This window comes from Arachis duranensis, chromosome 4, assembly GCF_000817695.3.
Source record: "Arachis duranensis cultivar V14167 chromosome 4, aradu.V14167.gnm2.J7QH, whole genome shotgun sequence".
NCBI classification, from domain to species: Eukaryota; Viridiplantae; Streptophyta; class Magnoliopsida; order Fabales; family Fabaceae; genus Arachis; species Arachis duranensis.
Window position 1 is genome coordinate 113,445,922 of NC_029775.3, and position 21,479 is coordinate 113,467,400.

Here is a 21,479-nt window from a genome sequence, read left to right on the forward strand (position 1 = left end):
CCCATCTCGAACAACCAGGCAGAATATGAAGCTCTTATAGGGGGCTTAACCCTAGTGGCGGAAGTCGGAGCAAGAAGACTGGAAATATGCAGCGATTCCCAAATCGTCACCTCCCAGGTAAACGGGAGCTACCAAGCCAAAGACTCGTTGTTACAAAAGTACTTGGAAAAAGTTAAAAGCTTGAGCCAAAAGTTTGAAGAGGTCACGATCCACCACGTACCTAGAGAAAGGAACATACGGGCAGACCTCCTATCGAAGTTGGCCAGCACGAAGCCGGGAGAAGGCAACCGGTCTCTCATTCAAGGTATGACAAGAGAACCAGCGGTCACACTGCACGTGTCAAGGCTAGGTTCTTCATGGCTAGACCCCATCACCAACTACCTAGAACACGGCCAAGTCCCTGGTGACGAAAAGGATGCGTTGAAATTAAGGAGGGAAGCGGCCAAGTACGCTGTCATCCAAGGACAGCTGTTCAGAAAGGGGCTCAGCCAACCCCTACTGAAGTGCCTACACCCTGACCAGACGGACTATGTCCTCAGGGAAGTCCACGAGGGCTGCTGTGGGCACCACATCGGAGGGAAAGCCCTAGCGAGGAAGTTGATCCGAGCTGGGTACTACTGGCCGACGATGATGGCAGATTCCAAAGAGTTTGTCAAAAAATGCATAAAGTGCCAACAGAACGCCAATTTTGCCAAAGCACCGGCAAACGAGTTAAGCTTGCTGACGACTTCTCGGCCGTTCGCTCAATGGGGAGTCGACCTCTTAGGGCCCTTCCCTGTCGGCCCTGGGCAGGTCAAATATCTCATAGTGGCAATCGATTACTATACCAAGTGGATAGAAGCCGAACCATTGGCTAGCATATCCTCAGCCAATTGCAGAAAATTCATGTGGAGGCAGGTGATAACACGGTTCGGGATACCAGAAGTCGTCATCTCGGACAACGGCACACAATTTACTGACAAAAAGTTCACGGGATTTCTCAACGGCCTAGGAATAAGGCAAAAGTTCTCTTCGGTAGAACACCCTCGGACGAATGGACAAGTGGAGTCTGCCAACAAGGTTATCCTTTCAGGGCTAAAGAGGAGGTTGGACAACAAAAAGGGTGCTTGGGCCGACGAACTGGTATCAGTTCTCTGGTCTTACCGAACGACCGAGCAGTCCTCCACCAAAGAAACTCCTTTCCGGTTAACGTATGGGGTGGACGCGGTGATACCCGTAGAAATCGGAGAACCAAGCCCACGACTTCTTTTGAAAGGAGTGGAGGAAGCCGTAGAAAAGGACCTGATAGAAGAAGCCCGAGAAATGGCCCACTTGACAGAAACGGCGCTAAAACAAAGAGTGGCGCTCCGCTACAACACCAAAGTACTCAAGAGGGAATTCGAGCCAAACGACCTCGTCCTGAGGCGAAATGATATCGGCCTGCCGACCCCCGGAGAAGGCAAGCTGGCGGCCAACTGGGAAGGCCCATTTAGAGTCAAGAAAGTGATGGGAAAAGGAGCATACAAACTAGAAAGACTCGACGGCAAGGAAGTCCCGAGAACTTGGAATGCGGACAACCTTAGAAGATTCTACTCCTAGAAGACGGAGCGACCTGCCGACTAATCTAGCTAAGTAGTTAATTCGTCATTTGAACTTCATAGTAACTTTCAAGTCTTTTATGTGGATACCGAATAAGATACACTTGTGCAAATTCTCCGTTCTATCTTACCTCCGTTTTTCAGATAAATCATCTTGTCATGACTAGCAACGACACCCAACCCGGGACTGATCACCCCGGGAGGTCATCAACTACCGTTGTAACGAGCAACTACACGAGAGCCCACGGGCCGCCGATATAAACAACTATAAACCAAAAACGGTTACTAAAAACGACAACAAAATCGGACAAGTAAGAAAAACTTCATTACGACAACACGAGCAAACGACCAAAGAGTCATTGTTCACAAGCCAGTATTAAAACGGCAAAGATTAAACTGTTCGTAAGCCAAAACGGCTAAAAACAACTGTCTACAAGCCAAAACAAAACGGCTAAACAAAAACGATGGAACAAAGAGTTCATTTCTTCAGAACATCAACAACCTGGCCATCCTTAATAATCTTAAAAACGCCAATTGCCGACGTGTCGAACTCGGGGGCAACAATTTTGATTTGGGCCTTCAGGGTTTCCTCGGTGCCCAAAATCGCGCCTTTACCCTGTTTAACGACGTCTTTGTACTTGGCCTTCCATGTTGCCAGTTCGGCCTCCACGGCCCGCTTCCCCTCCTCGACTTCGGCCGTACGCTTCTGCGCCTCGCCGACCTGTTTCTCCAGAGCCATCTCACGCTCGACCAGACGTTCAATCGTTGCATCCGACTCTTTCTGTTTCTTCTCGGCAGCTGTTAACTTTTGTTCGGCGGAGGCAGCTTTCTGCTCAGCGGCGGTAGCCTTCTTCTCGGCGGCGTCCAACTTCTCCGAAGATTGAGTCAACTGCTGCCGGAGAGTTTCCACTTCACTTTTCAATTCATTGTTGGCCTTCCCAGCGGAGGCCAACTTCCGACGAAGAGACTCCATCCCGGACAACTCGAACTCGGCCTTCCGAGCAATAACCGCACCGCGCAGAAGAGTGCGGTACATCCACCTCGCCTGCCCGGCAAGGGATGACTCATGGAAATGTTCCTCCGTACCAGGGATCAGCTGGGTGTCTATAAATTTTGAGGCGTCGAAATTCCTTTCCATAACGGTAAGGACACCCTCGGGACTAGACGACGCCGTGGATGTCTTTTTTCTCTTTCTCTTCAGGTTAGAGACCTCCACCACCTCCTCCTCATCATCCGATTTAGGCACCGAACCCCCAATCCCGGCAACCTCACGGATAGGGGGAAACACGGACCGCCTTGCCACCTCCAACCGAGGCGCCCTGAGCCGAGGTCTCGATCTCGTCGGTTGCGGCCCTCTGTTCGGGAACATCCTGGCCCTCCGGGGGAGCATTAGGCCCCTCGGAGACAGACCGCTCGTCACCTTCCTCGTCGTCGCCGCCGGCAAGAAAGGTTTGAAACAGATCGGTAAGGCCCGTCACTGACGCGGACATATCCACTGCAAGAAACCAAAGAAGGTCGGTTAGTCGTCACACAATATCAACAAAGGGAAAAAGATAAAGCGTAAAGTAAAGAGCTTCTCACAAATATAATTACGACCGGAGTCCCGATCACCCATGAGGAGGTGGGGATTTACTGGGTTCTTCCCAAAAACCGCGTTTAGCACCTCGGCAATCTGCTGATCTTCTGCCGACATGTTTTTGTAAACTACCTTAATAAAACTATTGGCTCCTGCCCCGAAGCTCCAATAAGTCGGGATGAGCCGTACCCCCTCCAGAGACAACCAAAAGGGGTGGCGACCTTTGGCCGGACGGACTTTAAAATACTTGTCCTTAAACCCATGGTAAGAATCTTCGAACAAGCCGAAGATCTTCCGACCCTGAGCAGCCCGGAAGGACATGAACCCTTTCCTATGTTTCCCCTGCTTGGAAGGGTTTGTGAGGGTGAAGAAGAAGAGGAAGACATCTACGGACACCGGCAGGTCGAGATATTCACAAACCATCTCGAAACAGCGGATCGAAGCCCAACTGTTCGGATGCAACTGCGACGGTGACACGGAAATTCGGTTTAAGAGCGCCATTTGAAAAGCGGAGAACGGAATGCGAACTCCGACTTGAGTGAACATGGCCTTGTAGAACCAAATCCAGTCGGCAACCCGGCTGGGTTGGAAGTTGATTTCATACAACCGCTCGTGAGCAGCCGGGACGAAGGCGTCATAATTGGCCTCCTCGTCAGTCCCACCACACAAATACCCGGCTTGTCGGAACTCGGTGAGCTCCTCCTCGCTCATTTGGTTGGGTGAATCCCTCACATCTGAGACGACCCAAGCATACTGGTCGTAAGCCGCAGGGTTAACGGATGCTCGGGAGACCGTGCGGGCCATACCTACATGGGGGTACCATCCAGTTAGTCTAAGAGATCGGTCGCTCAGGCCGAAAACAAACACCGCCCCCCACGATTTCCCGACTAAAGGCAAACAAGACTAAGTCTAGAGGAACGAGAAAAAGCCTACCCTAGAATGGTACTTTCCCCCCTAACACGTCTACTCGCAACTAAGGCTACGCAGTAATATCAAAAGAACCAAGCAACAAACATACTGAAAATAATGCCTAAAAAGAGGGATGATTCGAAAATTACCTAAGTTGATGGAGAAAAGGATGATTGCGAGTCTGGAAAAGTGCAAGGAACACGAACGGAGGCACCACAGCAACGCCTTGGAATCTTGTAGCAAGGAGGAAGAAAGGAAGAATAGGGAGTGTGAGAAAAGTGTAGAAATGTCAAAACCGATCGTTTAAAAACTACCTCCAGAGCGCGAAACACCTGGGGGCAGAATGGGCTTTTCAAAAGGGGTTTTTCACCCCATTATGAGCATTTAATGCTCGGCGCGGGAAACGAAGCGATGAAAACGGTTGCTCTGAGCAACCATGAGACGCGCGTTGGAGGCACACCCCTCCCGCGAACAGCCGACCAGTCGAAATACGAGGATGACACGCCATTGGTAGCTCCTACGACTACCATTGGCGCGTGGAGGCACTGTTACGGCCTGGCCCAAAAACGCACGGGCCGGTCCGACCCGATCTCTACCCGACCCGGTCACGTGCCCTCCAACCGACCCGGACACGCGCCCTGTACGGCTCACACGCAGCTGCAGGACAACGTCCTCGGAAATATGGGCCTGTCCTCGTCTTGGGGCCCACTACTGACATATATATAAGGAGAAGATTGGCTCTTCCCCCGAGGTATGTCACTTTCCCACATCATTCCCCCTGCTTGAACGATTTCTGACTTAGGCGTCGGAGTGTCTTTGCAGGTGGCACCCCCCCCTCTCGTCCATTCACCAGCTCAAGTGCTCGCCAGCTCGACTAGTCCGCTACAAGTGCGACCCAAGTTAAGGCGTCCTCACCTATCCATCCTTTCACTTGTATACCCGACCTGTCCGGAATCCGACCACCGAACAACATGTAACACTACCATATATGTCAACATGACGACATTTCATTATTTTATTCTATGTGGTTAAATTTAATTTGTTTTGATATGTAGTATTGACAGTCTAGTAGCATGACATTAATAGAAATCACTTGAGGAACTAATGTGAGATATTGAATAAAAATTTAGAATTTAAACTGAGACAATTGAAAATTTAAATATCAATTTAAGACTCGAAACTAATTTTAAGGAGCAGTATTAACTATTAACTCAATAAACTATTTTTATCATAGTTGTTAGAACCGAATCGGTAATCGAACCGGTGAGGTTATTGGGTCACTGGATCATTGGTTCAACCGGTGGATCACTGGTTCAACCAGTTAACTCGGTATAATTAAATAATTATATAAAATTTAATTATTTGACTAGTTTAACTAAATATCATCTAATAATTTTCAACTATCAACCTTATATGAAGACAAAATAAAATAATATATTAAAAAAATAAATTGTGATTAATTAAATTTTTTGTTTATCTTTTTAATTTGTATATATTTAATAAAATTTATAGTTAAATAAAATGTAATTAATTTAAAAATGAGTGACTTTGAAATTAAAATAAATAGAATATAAGTGAAAAGAAAATATACTATATGTATTACAATTTGTAAATTAACTAATGAGAATCATTTTAGTTTGGTGGTAGAAGCATGCTTGTTTTATGGTGGAGGAAGGGGTTCGAATCCATTGTAGATTCCCCTTCAACGTTGACCGAGCGGCCCGAACCAATCCGGTTCACACCGGGTTTGACTGGTTTGTACCGGTTCTCTACCTTACACGGTCTAAATACTGGACCGAATCGACATAGGATACAGTTTTCCGGTTGAATCGGCCGGTCCGGTCCGATTCTGACAACTATGATTTTTACTGATTGAATCTAGAAATGGTAACACTATATAAAGCGGATAGAAGAGTTTGGTGTCCATACTCATACTTACGTTCTGTAAATTCTGCATTAACTCACGAGAGAATTATGTAACTACTTCATTTTCAATTGTGAGAGAAATTTAAAAAATTACTCACTTTTAATGGTAAAGTAAGATTATAAAAAACTGCTCCACTTTGCAATTGTTTTTTTTCTTTTCGTCTTCTTACTTGATGTTCTGATAGACAAATAGAAATGAAAAATTCAATAAATCAACAATCATGGCAACGTCGATCCATTTGGACAGAATATACTAGGTGAAGAAGACAGAATATGAGCGACAATAACACCTAGCTAGAAGACGTGCAACTTATAGGGAGATGATTCGGCAAAGAAAATAAGTTGCCATATCTACTGATACAACTTCTATCCCAACTCCATTGTGAAGCACAAATAGAGTTACGGATTAACTATAAATACAGGAGTAGTCCGATCAACTACAATTAGACAAATGGTCAAAGTCACTAACCATCTTCAATTTGTTACAGGTAACATATAACATGTATAATGATAAGTTTTAATATTGCCCTTGATAAAAGAGGTTTGTTATTAAAAAAAATTCTCCTGTACAATCATCAATTACTTGATATAAAAAAACTTCTCCCATTTCAAACAGCAACTTCATTAAAATTTTTTATTGGATGTAAATCATTGTTGCGAATTTTCAAAGAATAAAAGTAAAATAATTTAAATATGTTTATTATTAAAAAAAATTCGTACATCCGTCAGTTATGTTGAATAAACAAATTTCTACATTACTTCATTAAAAATTTTTAATTGGATGTAAATTATTCATGCAGAATTTTGGCGATGGATATACTTTTGAAAGAATAAAAGTAAAATAGTTTAACAGGGTAATATTTTTTTTTAAATTACACTAATTTTGTACTAATATGGAGTATCTTACAAAAATTATATTTCAATAATTTTTTTTATCTTATAACTATTTTATATTTTAGAATTCAAAATTTTGTATTTTTATTTTTATTTAAAATTTATTTTTATATTTTATTTTAGTTTTTTTTATCCAAAAGTATTAATATTAGTTTTAATTTTAAATTTTTAGGATAAATAAAAAGATGAGACTTTTTTATAAATTAAATGTTTAAAAAATTACTTATTATAGAAAAAATTAAGTCTACTTCTTTACTATAGAAGTACATATAATTCACTCTTAAATAGAATTAACATAAATATATATTTATTCAATTTTTTAAAATTTACATTAATTATTAGAATAATAATATAATGAATGTACTCATAAAAAAATGAAAATAACTTCATAATTATATTTTTGTTAGAAGGAAACATAACTCAATAAATGTAAAATTTAATTTAAATAACTATAGTTAAATAAAATATGTAATAAAAAACGGACATAAAATTTAACTTTTTTGTTATCTGGTATAAAAATAAATCATTGTTCTTATACATAATGACATAGAATTTAACATTATTCTTTTTTATATGCATCTATTTTTATAATTTTTATCCTTATTTTCATATTTTATTTTAATCTATAACAATATCTATTGAAATATCAGAAATTTTGGTGTCTAAATTTAAATTCTAGTATTGTCTTTGTTGAGAAGAAAGGTTTATTATTAAAAGAAATTCTTCTGTATAACCTTCAGTTACTTTACATAAAAAAACTTTCACCCATTTTAAACCGCAACTTCATTAAAAGTTTATGTAAATCATTGTTGCATATTTTTGAAAGAATAAAAATAAAATAGTTTAAACATGATAGTTTTTTTAAATAAATCTACACAGAATAATTTTTTCTTTAAATTATTATATCATATTATTTTAATGTACTCCTGATATCTACAAAATATATAATGATAATTGGTATTTAAATTTAAGTTCTAATATTACTCCTAAAGAGAAATTTATTATTAAAATTATTTTTGTAAGTCACGTTAAATAAAAAAAATTTTACCCATTTTTTTACAGTAACCTCATTAAGATATTTGTATTGGAGGTAAATTATTGGTGCAAATTAAAATAATTCAAATGTGTAATTTTTTAAAAAATAAATTTACCCAGAATATTTTTTTTTCAAATTATTATCATACTCTTTTAACGTACTCTAAATACCTACATATCATATAATATTAATTGGTGTTCAAATTTAAGTTTTAATATTATCCTTAACAAGAGAGGTTTATTATTAAAAAAATTTATCCTGCATAGTCAGTTACATTAAATAAAAAAATTTTCACACATTTTTTTACCGTAACTTCGTTAAAAGTTTTCTTTTAGATGTAAATTAGTCATGCAAATTTTTTATTATCAATATGCTTTTAAAAGAATAAAAGTAAAATAGTTTAACAAGGAGAATATTTTTAAACAAAATTTACACAAAGTAATTTTATACGAATATATCATAATTTCCTTTACATATAATATTCATTCTTCTAAGTTTATTCATTGAGTATCTTACAGAAATTATATTTAAGTAATTTTTTTTATCTTATAACTATTCTATATTTTGGAATTCAAAATTTTATATTTTTATTTTTATTCAAGGTTTATTTTTATGTTTTATTTTAATTTTGTTAATCAAAAAGTATTTATATTAGTTTTAATTTTTACTTTTTAGGATAAATAAAAAGATGGGACCTTTTTTATAAATTAGATGAGTAAAAAATTATTTGTTATGGAAAAAGTAAGTCTATTTTTTAACTATAAAAGTAGATATAATTAACTCATAAATATAATCAAAATAAATATAAATTTATTCAATTTTTTAAAATTTATATTAATTATTAAAATCATGATATAGTGTACTACTATAAAAAAATGAAAATGACTTCACAACTTTTTTTTTGTTGAAAGAAAACATAACTCAATAACAGTAAAATTTAATTTAAATAACTATAGATAAGTAAAATAAATAATAAAAAAACGAACATAAAATATAACTTTTTTGTTATTTGGTATAAAATTAAATATAATAAAATAAATAAATATTCTCATACATAATGACATAAAATTTAGCATTATCTTTTTTTAGATTCATCTTTTTTTTAGTTTTTATCCTTATTTTTGTACTTTATTTTAATTTTATTAAACCAAAAACTACTAATATAATTTAATTTTAATTTTTAACTTTTAATCATAAATAAAAATTTGTGACTTTGTATGCATTAGATTAAAAAAATACTTATAATAAAAAAATTAAATTTACTTCTTCGTTATATTTATAGGAGTGTAGATAATTCACATAACAGTTACGAGATTTTTTTAACTTTATTTTAAAGTAATATTCACTTTTGAGTGTAATAATTACGAACTAATATACAGTAGTAACTAATTGCGATGGAAGAGAACTTAGAAAGAGAATAAAAATAGAGGAAAGAAGAGAGAACAAGGAAATATAAGAGTGGTGGTGAGCCAATGATCGACATGTAGATAGATAATGGTAAGAAAAAAATAATAAAAATAAAAATTAAAAATTTGAAAAGAATAATAAAAGTAAAGATAATTTAAAATGTTAAATATAAAACTATAAGAAATAAAAGTTTTTTAACCATTAAAATTATGCAAGAGAAAGAGTGATTTAAATATAATTTTTTATATCAGCTTCAAGTTAAATAAAATTCAGAAATAAATAAATTTATAAATATTTATAAATTTTTATTTTCATTGTTACATATAATAACAACGTAATGATTTTAATATTATACCTAAATTAATTTAAATTTAATTATTCTATATATTAAAAAATTAAATAACTTATAAACTTTTATTTAATTATTCAATATAAAATTTTTGATTGCTTGATATCTTAATTTTTTCTTAAAATGATAAAATATGACTTAAAAAGCAACTGTGAAAAATAAAAAATAAGTATCTATATAATAGTTATACATCTCTAGATATCTAAATCAAATAAGAAAATAATTCTTTAACAACTCAAAAATTAACACTATAGATAGTTATGGATCAAAGTGATAAACAAGAATAAGAGTTGTGATAATGTTATGGTGATAATTGATTGCTGCTGGGGTTAATAGAAGAAGAAAAAAATGGAGAAAAATAAAACAAAGCAACATAATAATGACGACAAAACAATAATAGTTATACATGTAAAAAGAATAATAAAAAAAATAATAGTGTATACCGTGATGAGATGATATAATAAAAAAAATTAAAGATAATTAAATATTTTTAATATAAGATTAAAGAAATAAATATTTTTATCTATTAGAATTATGTATAAAGATAAAGTGGGTTTTGAATTTAAATTTTTAAATTTGCTTCAAATTAAATAAGATTGAGAAAATAAATAAATTTAATATATAAATAACTAATTTGTAAATAATATTAGTAAATTTTTATTTTGATTTTATTACACATAATAACAACGATATTAAATTTATCGTTTTTTTTTTACTATATCTTTTTTCGATAACATATACATATCTTTAATGTGTGTTTTTATAATTTAGCATTTTAAAAGTTTTTTATAGTAATTTTAATTTCAACAAAATATCATATAACTAAGGCTACGTTAATTTTGAAATGATAAAAAAAATACTTTGACAAATTTAAAGGGTGAATAATATATTAACACCAATACTAAAATATGATATAAATAAAATCACGTTAATATTAAAATAAAAAAAAATAGTGATTTAATAAATTTGAAGAGCGAATAATATATTAAAAAAATAAAAATAATTTCTTAAAAATAATAGAAAAGCGGCTGTTAGTGCCTATTGAGCCGCTAGTATATATAAAATAATTAATAATATTGTATTATATTTAAATTTGTATTTTAATCTATATTATATATGTAATGATAGTTATATAAATTTTAAAATTTTATTTTATTTGTTAAATTTTAATAATTATAGAGACGGATAAGGCAAGACGGTACTCACAGAAGCAAGTTAAAATTCAAATTCTTACTACTCGTAAACAGAAGTAGGGCAAATTCTATGTGAATATTATAAGGTGAAACTGAGTCAGACAAAAATCTTCCCCTACTCGTCCTACTAGAATCCCTAATTGAATCGCTCATCATATTTTTCTTTGCACACATTTATGTACTGGAGTTCAAAGAACAACATAACATATTAACATTCACATTTTTCTTTATCATTACACTAAACTATAATTTTCTTTCCCTTCACGCAGATCACTGAATGGCAATTCCAAAAAACGGCAAAACTTTCTCTTTAATTAATTCTATGTTCATTTCTGTGATGGATAGGCGAAAAGGTGGATATAAAGGCAGAAAAAAAAAAAGAGAAGAAATTTTATCTAACATATATAAATTGATGTGTAGAAATCTTTGAGAGAATAAATAGCTAATTTAGTCTAAAATTAGATTAAAAAAATGTATGAGAGTGACAAGCCCATCTTATTCCTTGATAAAGAAAGAACCATGGTTACCACTTATCACCAGGGATCACAACAGATAGGGAAAAAAAAAAGAATAAAGCTAAGAGTGGTTACGTACTTGGCATTATACATTGGCAATTTGGCATTGGTTAATTGAGTTTATCCAAGCTTTTTAAAACAATACATTTTTCTTTTGAAGTAAAAAGTGATGCCGATGCGTGATATGCAACTCAAACAGAAGTGTTGTTTTGATTGCTTCGAAGCAACACCAAATTTAATTAGAAGATTAATTTGGCATGGTAGCAATATAGTAAAATAAACTTCAAACAATTTTTTTTTCTCCCATGTAATTTTTTAATTTTTTTAATTTTATAATTGTAATTAAAAAATTAAATTACTTAAATAATCTTTCGAAAATGAAATTAACATTTTTTTTGGTATAGAATAGCAGCAAATAATATATTATGTCATAGTCAACACCGGCGGGGAATGATGGATGATCGACAATGTGGATAATGCACTTTAACTCAGATAGTAATGTCTCGAATGAGTGCAATGAATTTAGTCTAGATTGTGTTATTATTTTGTATCAAAATGGCCCACCTACATATACACTTTATAGTACTAAATACTAATTATTAATGCTCATCATACTGCCTCTTTATAAGACCATTTAATATCAATTATAATTTATAAACAAAGTTCTATTTTTTACTTTTTCGAATATGCTACTGGAATATTTACCGTTAAATATAGTAACTAATTTACCTTCTTCTTTTTTTTTCGGATTCCCTAGGATAATCTCCTAGCTGATTTGTGATAGATTAATTCTGAGCTTGTCGAATGGAAAATAACCTGAGAAATAACAAAAAATTAATCATTATATTTAACGGTGAATATTCCAAATAAACTCAAAAAATAAAAATAAAACTAACTAATTTGTAGGCAGCTCGATGATGAATGAGACAGCTTACCCAAAAGTGAAAATCAAAGTCTCCACACTTAGTTAGGAGATGATAAATCTCTTCTGATCAATCTCTCTCTCTCTCTCACAACCACACGCAATATATATTGAAATTTTTGGTGAATACTTCTTATGGAGCAAAGTTATATCATTAGACATAACATGACAAGCTCAACTAGCTAAGCTGTTTGAGAGATTTTCATATTTTGATGTTTGATTCTTATAGAATATTCAAGAAGAAAAAGGCTCGTGGAGAGATCATAAGGGTGTCATCAACACTAAAATGTGCACCAATGGCTATAGGCTGAAATACTAATCTTGTATTTGGGATTTTGGAAAATACTCTTCAATACAACTCACCTTATGCATGCAACAATCTATTGGCCAATGACAGATCCTTAAATAGAGTCCAGATTTGTAATGGATTAGTCCTTGTCATATCAGGCTGAAGGATACCGTGGTCGGTGGACCAAAAAAAAAAGGTCATTTTCGCTTAGTAGTGGAATGAATACACTTGGTTGCACAGTTGCACTTGCATCAAACAGGTAACCTGATTGAGGCAGTTCGAGTGTGGTTTATTAGAATATAAGTTATGATAGTTAATCAACATAATTAGTTAGATAATGTAATTAGTTAATCACAATTAGTTTCAGTTAGTTACATCGGCTAGAGTCTATATAAAGATGATTGTCCTAAAATGAACCTGGATATACAATTTCTCCTTCATTTCTCAAATCTCTAATATAGTTAAATTGAATTGGTATTTTATCATATCATCATCATCTTCTCACCAAAAAATAAATATCATCATCATCTAATGGATGGTATTCAACTCTTCTAGTTGGTATCCTCAACTTATAATTTTCAATGCTATTTGATCTTTGATTAATGAGATCTTCAAAAACCAGGGGAATTAATCCTCTTATATGAATTTTGGGTTGGTCATATTTTAAGTGGCTATTTCAATTATTGAATCTGCAGCTTTCAGAACGCACAAGAATATGTTATTGATACGTCATAACTCACTCTCTAACAAATTGACTTCAGTATTGAATCAATAGATCAATAAATTTTCAAATCTTAGATGTGCAGATAGCAAAATGATAGACAAAAGCAACAATTCATATTGAACATTATACATTGAACATGAATGAAGTTTGCCAAAATAAGATTCAATTCCTAACAAACACTACCAAAAATGACAAAGATAACAGAAGCAGCTTCGTGCCAGATGTCAACGAAGAAATGGACGAAACAGTTGTAGAAATGTTCATCACACAGCTGAAGTCAAACCAAATGACTTAACAATTGTGGAGACTCTTTCTGCGAAAGTTCTGGAGGTTATCTTTTTACCTGGCACATGAAATGGGTTTGACACTGCATCTACATAAGCAGCATGGAACCTCCTGAAAAACTGCACAGAACAAACCACCAGAAGTTGCCATGAAGAAATAACACTAAACAGTATAATTCTTCATAGAAGGCCCATACTCATATCCAGAGTGATATCAAAGAAGGAAAGAAGTGGTTAAATCCAAGAATTCATGTTTCTTATAAACCTTTCTCCTTATCATGATAAGAAAGGACACTTATATCTTTTCTGTAAAAAAATTTGTCTAAATGTTATTATCTTATCAAATATGTGTCCATGAATCCATCACAATATCCTCATGTGTAAACAATAAAAACACATGAATCAAGCTTTCTTAATTTTTTCATCAAAAAGAAATAACTAGAACAAAAAAAAAAAGACAAAGACAAGATATGTTATACAAAAAGAACAACATAAAACAAAGCAAGAAAATGACAAACACACCATTAGTAAAAGAGCTTAGGAATCACTTTGTGTTCTTAACAAGGAGAACCCCTATGATATGGAGCGTATTACAGGTATGCAAATGCAATCAACCAAAAAATACGCTATATCATAGCATGCTAGTCTCTCACCCTAAGACATGGATTGGCATATACATGATATGTACCAGTGTTGCTCACAAAACTTAACCTAATTTTCCCGTATAGTAAGTTAACAGGGTCCTGATTATGGAGCATTTCAGTTAAAAAATGATAGAGAACAGATACCAGAACTAGAAAATATAACTACGCCATTATTGATTCATGATAGATAGGAACCCAGGGGTCAGATTCGTTTATTCTAGAACTAACTCCCATAAGTTACTAAATGAGGGAAATAGGGAGGTTGGTGTAGCGATCAGCTGATGGACAGAAGGAATAAAGAGTGTGATTCTGTTTAGAGGGCAGATATCATATGTAACGGGGAAGGAGCTTGGGAATTGGGACTAGGCCCTTGGGAGAGATTGAGATGCTGGCATGCTGTAGTGCTCAGACCTCTGTTACATCTATTTCAGATCTTGTCATACACCTACCAGCTCCAGAAGTGACTATACAGTATACACAATCTTTTACTTGATCCTCTACCACCTAGATACCAGGGTTTAATCAGTTCAGTATGGATATTTCTTGTTAGCAAGAAGAGGTTGTAGGGAAGATGAAAACCTGTAATATAGTAAATAATAAAAAGTAAAAGACAGAGAAGCACTTCAAGTGGCTAAAATCTCCATTGCCAAACCTCACCCAATCCTTCCTCAGCACTTCTCTCTCCCTGCCCTCCCTTTCTATTGTGCTTGATTCCCTCCAATTCATATCAAAACATGATCTCTCTTCAAATTTCTCTTACTGCTTGCCTGGGTTACTAATCCAATCATGAGATAAGGATTACTTCGCTGTCTAATTCTCATAGCATCCACCATTTTAACCGTGATATGCCAAACAATGATCAAGATTCTACATACAATAGCAAAAAGGGCAACAGACACTGCCCAATGTAAACATTGTGTCACCGTTCACTGCTTATGTGTAAAAGGCAGAAGCGTTTTCATTTGTGCACTAGATGGGTGCCCCACTATATTTCATAAAAATTAATTTGCATTAAGCAGTTAAATTATATGCCAAAATATTGCCAAGAGATATCCAATAATCACCCCCTATAATACTAGAAAATTAGCCATAGATCTTGGGATCAAGGTATATCTTAACATCATTGCTTAAAGAATTACTCACAAATTAAATACTTTGTTCTAAAAAGACGAGAAATTGTAACCATCAATGCTGTTCATACTCACATTTCTAACATCTGCATCTTTAACATCCAGATCTGTCGTAACCAAGATAAACTTCACCTTTGTATTAGTCAGATATCCATACCTGCAAAACATCACGAAACAAACGTGTAAGATTCATCAAATTTATATGTTGGACTAAAGAAAATCAAACAGAACACACCTAACAATCTACAAATGCACTCACACTTTGAAATTTTCAATAGGATAAAGCAAGCCCAGAAACGTCTCATTCAGCAAAGGTCCAGATTTCTTGGGATTATTCACTGCCAAGTAAACATGTTCAATGAGAGATTCAGAGATACAGCAACATCAAACAGATAAATATATAAAATCTATCCGATATTAAACTTTCACTATTGGAGAGTCCAAAAAGCTCAAGCATTTGGATCAAAGGCAAACTCTATACAGGAAACAAAAGAAAATCCCAAATCTAGAAGAACACCTCAGCTAAGAAAGCAAAATTTGAAATTTTATCCAAGCAGAAGGGTCCCAAAATAATAAAAACCATTTGCATCCAAGTTTAAAACTTGCAACTGCAGATAAACAAAAAGAAGTCCCAAATCCTTAAAAAAAAAAAAGGACAAAGAAACCGAAAATCCAGAGTTTGAACTCCAGCTAAAAATAAGAAAACAGAAGAGAAATTTGATCGGAATTTAAGGGTTCGAAAAAGAGCATGATGGGGAAAATAAACGCACCTCGTTCATCAACAACGTCGAGGGAGCAATGGACAATGTGGTGCAGCTTGAGAGCATCATCTGCTTCCGTGAAACTCTGTATGTATAGCGGATTGTTCTGCATTCACACAAAAGGGTTTTTTTTTTTTGAGAATTTGAGGAAACAAAAACAAATAAATTGAGTAAATGATGAGATCGGTGATGAGGGAAACGGCAGAGTTAGATAAGCTAACCTGGTGACCGACGACGGCGACGCAGACGATCATTTTCTCCGGCGAAGTGCCGATGCCACTGACCGTGTCTTCCTTATGCGTGCATCACCTTACTACCATAGTATATACGCCTAAAAATCTAGCTCAGCTGTGTTGTTTTTATTTTTGCCTTTTTTTTATAGTGTTTAAAATATTAGTTTTAATTGCTCAAAACTATTTACTTGATTGGTTACAAAGAATTACTTGGTTGGTTACAAAGAATGAATTTTGATTAAAAAGAAAATTACCTATAATTTAAAGAAAGCTTTAAGCACTTGCCATTTTCTAATATAAAAATGTGTAAACAATGATTAAGTTAAAACCCAAATAAAAATTTAAAATTTTCCTATATTATTTTCTCAGCAGTTGTAAGTATTTTATAATTTTTTATTAAATTTCTCTAAAATAAAGAAGTGGATAAAGTGAGAAAATGGGATCTTAATTTCTCTTGAATTAAAATAGCAAAATTCACATGTGATAGAAATTATAAATTCAATAGTAATTTTTTGTTGTGACTAAATTCAATAGTGATTAATCTTTTATTTTATTATTTTACAATTTTTCTCGCCTTAGAGTAATTTTTTTCAATTTTTAATATTTAATTATGTGACTTCATATTTTATCTAATTGCTATGGTTAAATTATTTTTTTTAGCATTTCCAAAAATTCTCCACTTTTTAATTTGAATATGAAAGTAAAAGTGGTATTGAACTCGGATACAGAGAATACAAGTACTTCATAGCCATGTGGTCAGTGGCGGAGTTTGAAACAAAACTTTAGGGCCGAAAATTTAATATAAAATTTTAATAATAATATTTATATCAAATCAAGTAATACTTTGACGACTAAATCTCTATTTTGGTCCTTGAGATTCACGCAATTACTCATTTTGGTCTCCGAAATTCAAAATTACATATATTGGTCCTCTAGATTCAAGTTCGAGCACCATTGTGGTCCCTCGACTACTTTCGTCGATTATAAGGCAAACGAAGTGCTAAGATGATACCCTCCCTACCACGCTGGATGCTGCAACGGCTAGCTGACGTGGCGAGAGTTGTATTTGTATCCAATTTAATCCCTGAAACCCTAATTATCTTATTATTTATCTGAGTTATAATGACAAAGTTTTAATAAGGGGAGACTAAATTGGATACAAATACAACCCTTGCCACATCAACTAGCCGTTATAGCGTCCAACGTGATAGGAAGGGTGTCATTTCAACACTCCATTCGCCTAATCATCACTGAAAAGAGTCGAAGGACCATATTGGTGCCCAAACTTGAATCTGGAGGACCAGTATAGGTAATTTTAAATTTCGAGGACCAAAATGAATAATCACGTGAATCTCAGGGACTAAAATGGGGATTTAGTCCACTTTTGACTTTTTTGTTTCTGCTAAACATCTACACATTTCATGAATAGTTGAAAAATTCTTCATTTCTGGATGCTTACGAACATCAAGAATAAAATGCTAAAGCTGAAAAGGCAAATTAATCTTCTCTTGTTCAGTAAAATCTTTGGGATAGTAGCTATCAACAAGAGTAGAAATCTTAGCAATGTCAAAATTTTTGTAAGCATCCTTAGGCATGAGAGTAGAGCTCAGACTTAGTAGATCCACTGCTTGATCATAAAATCTGCTATTTAACTCTTGTAATTGCTTATCAATTGTGACTAAAAATATCTCCACTCTAAAATAATGCTCAACTGTAATATGATATTTTTGGTGATGCGAGCGTCCTTGCCTTGCAACATAAGAAGCAGTTAAATCACGAATTAGAATATCATGTTGCTCACAAAATGATTTCACAATTTTTAATAATTCCTCCCATCTGTCATCTCTCGTGTTTTGGATAAGTGTTTTTGTAGAATGAACTAGTTGCACAGCATTAACTATGTCTTGAGACTGCTTTTGTAAAGCTTGACAAAGAATATCAGTTATTTCCATCATATCTTTCATCAAATGCAAGATCAATACAAACTCAAATGAGGTCAAGATATTGTAAGCACTATCTGCATCACCACGCTGAGAATAAGTTGATCCATCAACAATAATCTTTTGTAAAACAGTCAACGTTGCACCATACATATTTATCAAACTGCAAACAGAAGAGAAATGAGAACTCTATCGAGTATCACCTGCTCGTTTCAAAGTACCAATTTGATTTGCCCCTTTACCAGTTTCAAGTTCATCAATCTCTAATAAATGGACAATTTCATCTGTCTTGGCAGCATGTAACTCATCATGTCGCTTACTAGAAGAACAAATGATGTTGACGATGAAAGTCAATTTTGAAAAAAAACTGATGCACATGAATAACTTCTCTTGATGCAGCAACTAATGCAAGTTGTAATCGATGAGCAAAACAGTGGATATAGTAAGTATAAGGACAATCTTTTAAGAATAATGCTTGTAACCCATTCCATTCTCCTCTCATGTTGCTGGCGCCATCATATCCTTGACCACAAATATTAGAGACATCAAGACCATGTCGAGAAAGAATGCCGCACAATTCTTGTTTTAGAGTTGATGATGTAGTATCTTTGACATGTACAAGATCAAGAAAACGCTCCTGAATAAAACCATATATCAACAAATCTCAAAACAAGTGCCATTTGTTCTCTTTTGGATTCATCACGAGCTTCATCTACTACGATGCAAAACTTGGAATCTCCAATTTCCTCACAAATATGCTTTCTCACCTTGTTTGAGAGTATATGCAAGATTTCTTTTTGAATTTGATGTGAAGTATATTTAGCATTATATGGAGCATTTTCTAACACAGTTCTTGCAACTTCATCATTGTAAGATGCTATGAGTTTTATCATTTTAAGAAAATTATCTCGATTTTTTTATTCTGGAGTCTCATCATAGCCTCTGAAAGCACAAGCTTGAAATGTAAGCCAACGAGTTGCATCAACAGAGGACTTTAGACGCAATCGATTCTTTTGAATTTCCTCAGAAGTATGATCCTCAATTACATTTTGGATGTGACTTGCCTGATTCAATAAATCTAGACATGCTCCAACTGCATTATTGTGTGGTGAGCAAGGATCTCCAATATGTTTAAGAAAAGCACAATTCTTTCCATCATTAACTTTTTTTCAATTTCTAAACCCTTTACTAATAAAAATATCTGACCCATTACGTCCACTTGGTTTTTTGCTAACCAAATAACAAAATAAACAATATGCAGCATCTTCAGAAGGTGAATACTCTAACCATGAAGGAAAAATACCAAACCAGGCATATTGAAATCGTCTTGGATGCTTCGTACCAGATAGAGGATAATTGTCAAGATGCTTTTGATATGGACCCCATTTAAGATAAGCTTGTCTAACCTCATCTCTCTGGTTTTGGTGATATTGCCAAATTTGAAGCCGTTTTCTAGGGTCTCGTTCCAAAGAATTAAGATCAAACTCATCAAATGTAACTCTTTGAACTTTTGAAGGTTGTATCTCACTTTCTTCGTGATTCATTATAGTAGAACTATCTACATGTGTTGATATTGTAGAAGTTATATGTTCCCCTTCTTGAATATTAGCCTTTCTCTTAAAAAATGCATCAATTCTTTGATTTTTCATCATTATTTTGTATGACAATTTGAATATATATTTTGTAAAATATGTAAAAAAAAAAAGGTTAGAAGGATAAATATTAAAATTTATAATATTTATTGAATTTTTTATCAATTTATAAAAATACAATTTTTTATATTTGAACTCAAAGGTAAAGAGAGTGTTGCTTGTTGAATAAAAAAGTAAAGCACAGGATAGGCAGCAGCGTGTTTTGAGCATAGCCAGTAGCGTGTTTTTATAGTTATCTTTTTTGATTTGTTTTGATTATTAGATATCTTTTATTTTGTTAGATAATCTTTTTTTATTTGATTTGATTATTAGATGATTTTTTGTTATTCTTATTTTTTGTTAGATAATTTTTTTGATTTGATTTGATTTTATCTTTTAATTTTGATGTGTTGTGAAGTTAACAAAAGCCCACTCACTAAAAATTATTATACAATAAATGTATGAGATGAGAATTGAACCTGAATATTTTAAGTTATAGTAAAGCATCTAAACCATGAAGTACTACTAATTTTTTTATAAAAAGTTTGGGGGGCATAGCCCCCTTGTCTGAGTTAAGCTCTGCCATTGCATGTGGTGTCAATGGAACAACTCGGAGGGTCCGAGTTTCATTGGATATTCCATTTCATGAAAAAAAATTGACAACAACAAACAACTCGGAGGATTCATTTTGTAGCTTCCGAAATTCATATTTACCCGACCACAAATCGGACCATGTGATTTCTTAAGCAAAATTTTAAAATAAAACAATTCGCATAGTCCAATTTATGTACTCTGATTTTTTTTCAATTTTTTTAACACAAATCGGAGTGCTGTGTTCTGAATTTTTTCTACTTTTTAAACACAAATTGAAGAATCAAATTTGTGTACTCCCACAATTTTAAAAAAACACCAAAAATTACCATATTAAAGCCATTAGTCAAAATTTTTTAGCCAAAATTCTCTTTCCGGCTAAAGCCTTAGTCAAACTTTTCACAATAAGTCAATAACACAACTGAGCGAAAGTCAAAATCCCGAAAGAGATGTAAATTGGCACAACCCATTTGGAAGGCCTTATAAAATCTGATAAAACTTTTACTGTAAAGACGTTAGGGTGTAAGATTTCACCTTACCTATATTCTGATTAAAGAAAAAACGGCCTGACCTATAATAGTCCATTTACAATGTAAATGTTCTTATTTCTTGTCCAAAATTTTCATCAAACATTAGCTCTTTTTTATATTAGAACATCTAAATTGTCAGTGTGATGCTTCTCTTCTTGGCACCGGTTTGGAAGCCTCTGCCATAACATTATTAACCTGAAATGGATCTTCTAAACCATAAGTCCATAACACTGCAGTTTTCCAAATAAAGAAAAAATGCACCAAAGATATTGACGTCTAAATAAGCATTAGCTGCTTTCCAACGAAGGAACATCTAATCTAAGGGATTAAAGAAGGGCATTCATTTTGGCTTAACATAAAGTCGGTTCTTGGTTGCTTCCATTTAAGAAAAAAAACATAATCTTGCGGCCCTATTTAG

The 21,479-nt window shown here is 33.9% G+C and overlaps 1 protein-coding gene and 1 pseudogene across 1 annotated transcript; both read right to left on the bottom strand.

Annotated features, from left to right (window-relative positions):
- Positions 1 to 13,408: 13,408 nt before the first annotated feature.
- LOC107486077 (uncharacterized) lies at positions 13,409 to 16,506 on the bottom strand. The gene is made up of 5 exons (XM_016106620.3): positions 16,358 to 16,506; positions 16,146 to 16,242; positions 15,635 to 15,713; positions 15,451 to 15,532; positions 13,409 to 13,721 (listed from the first exon to the last, which is right to left on the bottom strand). Exons 1-5 carry the CDS (start codon positions 16,388 to 16,390, stop codon positions 13,581 to 13,583), a joined length of 432 nt encoding a protein of 143 aa, XP_015962106.1. The 5' UTR covers positions 16,391 to 16,506; the 3' UTR covers positions 13,409 to 13,580.
- A 1,236-nt stretch (positions 16,507 to 17,742) lies between these two features.
- LOC107486001 (uncharacterized) lies at positions 17,743 to 19,958 on the bottom strand (annotated as a pseudogene).
- Positions 19,959 to 21,479: the final 1,521 nt, after the last annotated feature.

What these genes read in the sequence shown, in the direction of transcription:
- LOC107486077 (XM_016106620.3), bottom strand. Translation starts at nt 16,390, where the DNA reads ATGATCGTCTGCGTCGCCGTCGTCGGTCACCAG. An exon ending in CGACGTTGTTGATGAACGAG is followed by an intron (nt 15,714 to 16,145) that starts GTGCGTTTATTT and finishes TTTACTTGGCAG; the next exon opens with TGAATAATCCCAAGAAATCT. An exon ending in CCTATTGAAAATTTCAAAGT is followed by an intron (nt 15,533 to 15,634) that starts GTGAGTGCATTT and finishes GATGTTTTGCAG; the next exon opens with GTATGGATATCTGACTAATA.